Source organism: Oryctolagus cuniculus, chromosome 4, assembly GCF_964237555.1.
Source record: "Oryctolagus cuniculus chromosome 4, mOryCun1.1, whole genome shotgun sequence".
NCBI classification, from domain to species: domain Eukaryota; kingdom Metazoa; phylum Chordata; class Mammalia; order Lagomorpha; family Leporidae; genus Oryctolagus; species Oryctolagus cuniculus.
This window is the reverse complement of record NC_091435.1, coordinates 102,892,463-102,902,240: the sequence shown is the minus strand read 5'-3', so window position 1 is coordinate 102,902,240 and position 9,778 is coordinate 102,892,463. Positions and strand designations below refer to the sequence as shown.

At 34.8% G+C, this 9,778-nt stretch overlaps 1 protein-coding gene across 7 annotated transcripts in view; it reads right to left on the bottom strand.

The window, feature by feature from the left end:
* Positions 1-996: 996 nt before the first annotated feature.
* TBL1XR1 (TBL1X/Y related 1) overlaps positions 997-9,778 on the bottom strand; it is a 182,233-nt gene continuing 173,451 nt past the window's right edge. For all 7 annotated transcript variants that reach the window (XM_051818788.2, XM_051818787.2, XM_070072486.1 and 4 more), the window contains 2 exons: positions 6,650-6,751; positions 997-5,735 (listed from right to left, as the gene is read on the bottom strand). In XM_051818788.2, the coding sequence (XP_051674748.1) occupies positions 5,709-5,735; positions 6,650-6,751 (129 nt within the window). In that variant the 3' untranslated portion in view covers positions 997-5,708. The remainder of the gene's footprint in view (positions 5,736-6,649; positions 6,752-9,778) is intronic.

Sequence of the window (9,778 nt, the reverse complement as noted above, 5' to 3'; positions counted from 1 at the left end):
CTTTATTGGAAAAGTATAAAATGCAGATTATTGTTAACAATCTAGGCCATGCAATAAAAGTTAACCCCTTGAAAATGAAAGGCTTTCAGTTCTAACAACTGCAGTGGCTTATCTCTAGTGAAACATGATAAGGCTATGCCTGTAGTTGTCTGCTTAAGGAAACGGAAAGACAAAGTAGAAGACCTGGAGAACACAAGCTTTTGAGACACGAAACAAAAAAATATGCTTAATAATTTTTTAAAAGTCTCTAAGCAACTCTAAAGGAGTTGGGACTAATTAAAATGGAAACTACTCAGTATCTTTTCTCAATGATTATAAGGTTGTTGTAGTAACATAAGCAACTCGCTAAGGAAAACGATTAGCTTACAGTGATTTATATGAAGGGAAACATGTCATTAAGGAAGCTGAGCCTCCTGCAGTAAAAAATCTTCAACATGCACACTTTGTTTTGTGCTCAACTGTGTGCTAGGCAAGCGAATGCATCTGAGGTCTCTTTCAGTTTGAGTACATGAAATAATGTCCTTTAAATACAATATCAATTTTTCAAAATAATTCAAAACTAATCACTATCTCCTTAGTGGATTAGATGCTCTATTCTTCTTTAATAAAAATAGTAAATAACCCCTTCGTTTAAAAAAATCTTATCTCCGGCAAGAAGTAATAAAATAGTAAAATTTGTAATTTTATATATGGGCTTACTTTAAAGTATATTATCTCGGAAAACAATGTTTATGAAAAACAGTGGTTTTGGGTTCTGATGGCAGTTGTAACTGGTAACACCATTATGGGAGAGAATTAGACATGCTGTATGTTATGAAGGCTAACTTAGAGCAAAAAAGTTTATTCTACAATAGAACACTGGAGGAATAAAATCAATGAAAATGTAAACAAGAAATTGTAAACAAGAAATAGCATCCCTTTCTCTTTACTTGACTAGTAAACAGTCTATACAAACTACATAGATATCAAAGATTTTATATATGTACACAGCCAACATAATATCAAAATATATTTTATTCTGGACCTCTTTCAGATCTGATTCAAATTACAGTTGTCAAAGCAATACAATGCAAAGGGAAACTGCAACAACATCAACAAAAAATGTGCCTAGAAAGGATAATAGGGTCATTGGGAACAAATCATTGTGATGTGGAACCAAAATACATCGTAAGTGTAATTAACATGGTCCAGGACAGCATAGAACATCTATATCAGTCTTCCTTACACAATAATCATGAAAACTGAACAATAAAGTTCTTTAACATGTACAAAAACTGTCATGGGCTGGTTTACACTTTTACAACAGTTTTAAAGTTAACTGGATAACTAAAGAAATGATGCAGACATTTTAATCCAGTGCTATAGGTAGGCTCACAGAATTAGACCCAAAGGATTTGTAAAAATCAAAATGAAAACATTATAGCTACAATGTCAAAGTCAGGAAAGAAGAAAATTACTTCTGTATTCAAGGATTTCAGAGCTACAAAATGCAGTCTGTGTGGTTTTTTTTTGTTTGTTTGTTTTGTAATGAGATGGATAAGTACATCAGACTAGATACAACATGCAGAATGTTTTCTTCAACTTATCCAGAAATTCCAAAGAAAACATCATGAAACAGCTTACTAGAAAAAAAATATGCCCTAGTTATTCACCCTGCTTCAACACTGTCAACGTAAAGGCAGAAATAAAGGATGCTATCAATACCTCAGAACTACTGATATAAGACATCAAATTTCTAAATCAGTGTATTAAAAAAGTGAACACTTCCTCTTTTTTTTTTCTTTCTCTCTTCTACATTTAACTAGAATCATGTTAAAAAAAAAAGTTGATATTAAATGTGACACTTCAGAGCTACTACTGGAAGGAGTAATTCATAACTTCCCTACCCTCCTTCCAATCCTGCTGACTCAGGAGAAGGGGGAGGCTTTGGAAACAACAACAACAAAAATAAAACAACCAGGGTCTCTTATAGATTTGCTGCTATTCCCCAAAACGTTGGCATTTGCTGCCATGCCACAATGTTGGTCCACTGAGATCGGACTTTGCAGAAACTGTCAACAGATATCCGCAATATGCAAGTACCATCCTTAGCATGTGAGAATAAACATAGGTTCGGTAGAAATGTACAATGTGCTTCAGAAAATGAAAGAGTAAATAGCACTGCATTTGAGATTTTTCTACTTATCTTGTAAAACTTGCCATTTTTGCTCATGTTAAGTATGGTCATTTGTGATTCCTTTAAATAGCAAAAATGCACAGTCTTCTTTAGGCCTCTATTCAGTAATAGTTTACATTACTCTTAACAAAATCATTCTACATTAACAGATAGCTCCTTAAAAATAGTACTCTCTCATTAAATCTAATTTGACAGAAAGAAGTTTAAGGAAAAAAGGAGTGCTTTATAAGTTAAGTGAAAAAGTACAAATCTTTGGCCTTTCTCTTGACATTTTTACATGTCAAAAAGCAAAAAAAACCTTCATGTAATTCAATCTAGTGATTACTTTTTGCACCATAATTTGTTTTTTACACCACAAAAGGAGGCACTTTCAGTATCTGTAAAAGGTGTTAAACCTAAAATGTGTTTATCTAGAGAATAACTAAAACAGAAGGCAAAACACTCTAAGATCTATTAGGAAATTAAAATCTCACTTCTAAAAGTCATTTTGAAAGTCAATGATGTTTCCTGATAAATGATAGAAAACAGGGATTGTAACAAATAAGAACTTACACGGGTTTCCTACACACAGGAGAAAGAAATATTCCTTTATGATGTTTAAGAGTGGCAGCTGCTCTTTCTTTATTCTATTTTAATCAACAACTATTCATTCACGTTCTCCTTTCCATTTTTCCTTATAAGTTTCTTACAGTAGCTTATACAACAATGATATACAATGAAATACGATACAAAAACTACTGGATTCAGTTGATCTTCAGGAATAAGTTCTCAGAAAAAAAAATAGGAGGAAAATGAGCAAGAACCCCAACTATAGAACTTTACAGGTTGTGAACCTTGGTCTCTTGCAATCATGCTACTGCTCAAATCAGAGACAATCTTATTTTTATCTATTGGAGCAGCATCGTGGCACATCAGCAGGCAATTATGATGTTGAGAACAGCAGCAAAAACAATCATATGCTCATGAAAAACAAGCCTACAAAATGGATACCTTTCAGAGAAGTGTATACTTAAAAGACCCAAGACTTCAGGATAATAAAGCTCTGCATTTATAATTTTTATATGTCCTATTGTGGCTATTATGCCTAAGTAAAATAGCTAAATTAAAAAAAAAAAAACAGAAAAGATGACAATATCATAGAAATGTAGCTGTCTATTTTGGCAGCTATATTGCAGAATTTCTTGACTATCTTTTAATTAGCTGGGGAAAAAGTCAATAACTGTATGCAAATGAATTGTCCATATCAAAATACAAAAGTACTATCAATAATCACCTCTGACTTTCAGATTTAAGTTCAGTGCAATTGACAAATGCATCGTTAAAGGAAAATGCAGCTTAAACATACTCAAAACATTTGTGTCTATTCCTGGGAGCACACTTAAAAATTATTGCACAGATTTTTTTATTTTTATTTATTTTTTTTAAAACAACAACAGAGGTCAAGCACAGATGTGGACCTCCAGCAATAAAAGCAGGATTTCAAGTGCCAGATACTCAGCATATTAGGTTTCCTACATAAGTCACAGGGTAATAAGTTCTAGGTATCTCTAATGTGATCCAAAACCCTAAAAACAGCTGGCACAAAACCATCATGAATGACTGCCTCTCTGGATGTAAATTTTAAAAAATATTATTACAGTATCATAGTCCCCACTAAGAACAACTGGGGTACATATAACAATGTATTGTGAAATTAAGTGTATTTATTCTCTTTACCAATAGCAAATGCTACCCTACCTTAGTAAAACCAAGACTTGCTTCAATCAATGTTGTTTTGTAGAAATAGCAAAACAACAAATGCTGAAAATCAAAGCTGCATTACTTGGGTTAAATCAATTTCTACTTAAACTTAGAACACAGATTAAAATTTTAGTAGTAAAGGTCTCAAAATAATTAGTGACAGAAATAGTGTTATAAATTTGCTAAGCTCAAGAAGCAATTCCTTAATTAAAATCTTTGATATATAAATTTGACAACTCTTCAAAATTGACATTCCTGGATTATGTTAAATCATGACCAACCCTGTTCTCACATATAACATGGCCCCATGCTTTCATTTGTCTGTATACTTTACTTTTAGTTTCATGAGCATAAGAGGAGGTTTGACTTGATACCTATCTTTAAGAAAATATTTGATGTTATGAACAGAGTAAAAGACATGATAGAGTAGTGACTTCTTAAAACAAAAACTAGCAGCTTAAATCTATATTTGAAAAATATGTAGTCACGAGTACCACAAATGCAGAATGAGAGCAGCAGGGAAGTTAGTGCAATTATACTTTTTTTTTTTAAATTCTGAATCACTGCTATTTTAAAAACACCTTGAAGCAAGTCTTTTGTTTTAAAGATTGATTTTTAAACTAAGGTAGCAAACATTTTGCCATGTAATGGCAGTGTTATATGCCGTTATCTTGCTTTGTATAAAGAAAAATAATAGGAGAGATTTTTTTTAATACTGGAGGTTTGGTTACATTACACATTTAAGCTTCTATATAGAATGATGGACACTTGAGAAGCTAATCCTTATCCAGAAACATTTTAATCTCTTAAAAACCAAAGCAAAACAAACAAATAAACAAAAACAACAAAAAACCCCAAAACTACTTTGCTCCTTTTCACAATAGTGCACATTTTAACCATATTTTAGTTATGGCTACAAAACATCAGAAGATTTTTTTAAATGTATCTTCTCTATGGTATCAAAAAAAAATTTGTGCCCTTCTAGTTTTTAATTGGCAGAAATTTGTCCCAAAAAAAGAAACTATTATATTTAAGCCACATCACCACAAAAACAGAGCATAATACCCTTTTACTGATGTGTCTTACAGATTGACAAGACCAAAGTCATATATTTTCATTTGATTTCCAATTCCCCCTTCCACGATATGCACCAATTGAATATATGCTCTGGGAGCCATAAAATGTACCAAACATCTACCTTTTCAAAAAAAATGCATTAAAATATTTTTAAGAATTTTTTGTTGTTTAAAAGGTGAAAAAATATAAACAAGAAATTGATTCACTCCCTTACTTCATGCATCCATAATCTAAACCAAAAACAAAATTGAAAAGCAAGAACAAACTACTGCTGCAAGTTTTTGTAAGTCCATTTTCTCTGTACATACAAACTGCTCACTACTGAAGGGAAAAAAGAATATAATCCATGGTGTCTGCTGATTCAAGGGGAGAAACAAGGCTGTCATTAGTATCCAAAAACTGGTACATGTATGGTCTGCTTTTATAATGTATATTTCTCTCTTCTGTTTTTCATATCCAAAACTTCTAAATGCTATTTTAGGGGCACAGCAGATTAGATTCCAGCACTTGGTGAACAGAATTCACAAGCTGTGACAAAACTGTCATCTTCAGGGTGCAATTTTGTTTATATACACTGTATGTATATATTTCCTTTAGGTTTGGCTGTAGTGGACTGGCCATGGTTCAAGTGGGACTATAGCAGTACATGGGTCAGGGACAGTCATTTTGGCTATGTACACATTCATAGTCGGTCCATGGCTTCCAACTAGTAGCGCTATTTCCGAAGGTCTAATACACAAACCTGTAAGAAAGTAAAATAATCAACCAATGTGTTCAGAATCTTATTGTATAATTCAAGTTTAACTTTTCTGTAGTACAATTTGGAAACTGTTTCTTAAAGTTCACAAAGGCAGTACAGGGGAGTAATCATGAAAATGGGCACTTAACCAATAGAAACTGGATTATCTAACTAGATGTGGAAATAATTCTGATAATAATAATAGTAGTAGTAGTGGTGGTGGTGGTAGCAGTAGTAGTAGGTGGTGGTAGCACAGGGGAAGAAACATGTCCAGAACTTTTAGGAATTACTTTCTGTTAATTAAACAGTAGTGCAAGAATGCTCAAAATAAACTATTTTCTCTCTTGGACCCTAATGAAAGATTGTACAGACTGTATTAAGCTACAGCTTTAGTAAGCAACTAATGACCAAACTCCTTCCATCTTCACTTTGCTTTTGGAGTTTTAGAACCCCTAAAAGCCTAGAACCTAGTATTTCTGCAAAGAGTTGGCTAATCCTCTCCTGAAAGTCTCTGGGTATCACCATTTCCTTTCCGTAAGAATCAACTGCTTCTAATCTACCCCTCCACCGAGTTATCAACATTCTTTGGGAAAAGAAACAAGTAAACATTAAAAATTCAAATCACTCTCACAGTGGTACCTTTCTCTGTTTAATTTCACTACTGAAAGTTTACATTTTAAAAAATTGTCCATATCCAGATTATGATAATCTTTTGGGGAAAAATAAGCCTAAGTTTTATTTTATGTTCGATTTTGTATACAATGAACAACTATGCAGCTTTCAGAAAATAAAAATCAATATCTTATCTTAAAATTTATCTTGCAATGAATACTTTTATAGCCACTACCACCACAATAAACTTCAATCCAATGTGCATGGACACACACTCCCTTCTGGAAACATTTTATTGTACTTACTGAACCATCTGATGCACTGGCTCCAACTTTGTCTCCTGCTGCATTCCAGCAAACTTCAAAAATTCCACCTGTTCCCCTATAGCTGTGAACTAGAGCACCTGTCTAAAAAATGAAAAACACAACCTTAAAAATCTTGATATGTATTACTACACATCCAAATAGTGAGATAAAAACACTGAATGGCTTTATTTCTAACAATCAGGAGAGTGGGACTAAGCTTCAACTCCAAAGTAAGTACAAGTTCTGAAATGCTAAAAATGTGATAGGGCGATCATTTCGTAAGAATACAACACCAGCCTACAGACACACACTCAGTTTCTCCATGGACGGCAGCCATCCTTGCTTACATAGGTCTTTGGCCTCTTTGCCACAGCTAACAGCCAGTGTATGCATCAAATACATTTCCGCTGTAGTTGAATGATGTTTACTTAACATGTGGAAACACAAAACTCATTCACAAATATCCCCAAAGAGAACAAACAAATAACAAACAAGTAAATATAATCCCAGGGGAAGTCTTATTTATTCATATTTATTGAGTAATCCCTCAGCAAGGGAAGTTATAACAGAAGCATAATATAGGATAGGTACATTATTTCTTGAATGATTTTATCATTAATTTAGCTGAAACAGAAGTGTAGCTAAATTATTTTATTTCCCTGGCAACAAAAATAAAAATCATTCAACAGCCACTGAAGAATTAAAACCCATTCTAAAACCATTTTCACATGAAAGAAGTCACTTAACAGGTTGAAAGTCAGAGGTGCTGTTGTAAAAACTGGAAAACAGCCAAAGCTGTGTTCTTGGTGCTCCGGCCTGAGAAACCACAAAAGTGAGCTCTGCAGCTTTATGGTGCAAAAAAGTCAAGAAAGAGGTAGTAGACATACCTAAAAACAACCCAGCAGTAACCTACGTACTTTATAAATACCTCCCCACACAGGCTACCCAGGTTAACCACTGAGCTGAAAGACTGTTTTCCCCTGCCTGCCTCTTCAAATTCAGAAAGGTAAAGTGGTACAAACTGTAGGTGTATGGCTACAACGGACTACAGACTGAAAGGCTCAACTGTTTCTTTTTTCCCCTTCCTAAAATTTCTCACAATTTATGAAATTAACAAAAAAGTTTGGGAATAGTATTCTTTGGTATCTATGGCAACAAAATCTGAAATATCTACTGAGGTATAGAAGTAAAATCTAGGGGCCGGCGCTGTGGTGTAGCAGGTTAAGCCAAGGCCTGCAATGTCAGCATCCCATATGGGCACTAGTCAGGGTCCCAGCTGCTCCACTTCTGATCCAGTTCCCTGCTAATGTGCCTGGGAAAACAACAAAGTATGGCACACGTCCTTGGGCCTCTGACCCACGTCGGAGATTCAGAGGGAACTTCGGGTTCCTCTGACTTCAGCCTGGCCCAGCCATTTGGGGGTAAACTAGCAGATGGAAGCTCTTTTCTTTCTCCCCCTCTTAATCTCCCTCTCTCCCGTGTCTCTGTAACTCTGCTTTCAAACCATTATCATCATCACAGAAAATAACAGTCTACAGTCAATTGTAGGATTAAAAAAAAAAAACAAAAAACAAAAAACTAAAAACCTACTTTCTTTCAAAAGTACTCACTAAACCATACAATTGAATAAAGCCATTATGAACCCAAATAATATGGTCAACAAGAGTTTTAAAAAGCCATTGGATCAGATCATTAGATTCTACTTCAAATTTGTATATATATGATAAAAGACTTCAACAATGTCAAATGCTTAATACTTTGCCCAAAAAAATCAAGGAAAATTAACTAGAAGCATATACATAGCAAAAGGATAACAACTTTTTCTTGCACTAAAATTTACCAGATACCATTTTAAAACATTTTTAACTCCAAACAGTTAAATGAGACTTCTGATACACAATAGTAATACAAGAAAACAGGTACTCAAATGCCCTTATATGCTTAGCAGCATCTTCCATTGCACTCTGCAATTCTATACTCAAATTTCATTTAAAAAGATTTTGTCACACTAGACTGAGGACTAGAAATGTTCTAAATACAAGCAAAAACTAACAAGTAAAAAGAATTTTTTTAAAAGAACATTCACATTAAGATAAAAAAAATCGCACGACACTTCAGAAAGAAGATAGAGAAATTATAAAACTTAACTACAAGGTAGTCATTAACCAAATCCAGAACTGGATGCTCTTGTCAGAAATATGGAGGAATGAAGCACTAAGAACCAAACAAATTTTGGAAAATAAGGAGACTTAAAAGTAAGCCATTAAAAAAACAACTAGGGTATTGATTCAGGTAAATACAAATAGGATATAAACAACCATAGATTTAGTTTATGAATCCAGTATATGAAAGAAGTAGCATTATAAATGGTGCTGAGATGACAGATTATTCTTACTAAAGGAACATACATACATTTTTTATGTCTACCTCATACCATATATGAAAGCCAATTTCTTTTTTTTTTTTTTTTTTTTGACAGGCAGAGTGGACAGTGAGAGAGAGAGACAGAGAGAGAAAGGTCTTCCTTTGCCGTTGGTTCACTCTCCAATGGCCGCCGCTGCAGCCGGCGCACCGCGCTGATCCTGGCAGGAGCCAGGAGCCAGGTGCTTTTCCTGGTCTCCCATGGGGTGCAGGGCCCAAGCACCTGGGCCATCCTCCACTGCACTCCCTGGCCATAGCAGAGAGCTGGCCTGGAAGAGGGGCAACCGGGACAGAATCCGGCGCCCCAACCGGGACTAGAACCCGGTGTGCCGGCGCCGCAAGGTGGAGGATTAGCCTATTGAGCCACGGCGCCGGCCCTGAAAGCCAATTTCAAGGAAGTTAAAAATATCCCTGTATGTGGCATGTACCAATGCCATCTCACTAGTCAAAGTGATCAATTTCAGTTCACAATTGATCATAATGATAGGTCTAAGAGTCAAAGGGATCACATGAACAAGACTAGTGTCTGCTAATACTAACTGACAGAATCAAAAAGGGAGAGAATGATCCAACATAAGAAGCGGGATACACAGCAGACTCATAGAATGGCAGATGTCCTAAACAGCATTCTGGCCTCAGAATCAGCCCTTAAGGCATTCAGATGCAGCTAAAAAGCCCAAGAGAGTATTTTAGGCATGGAAAGCCAAG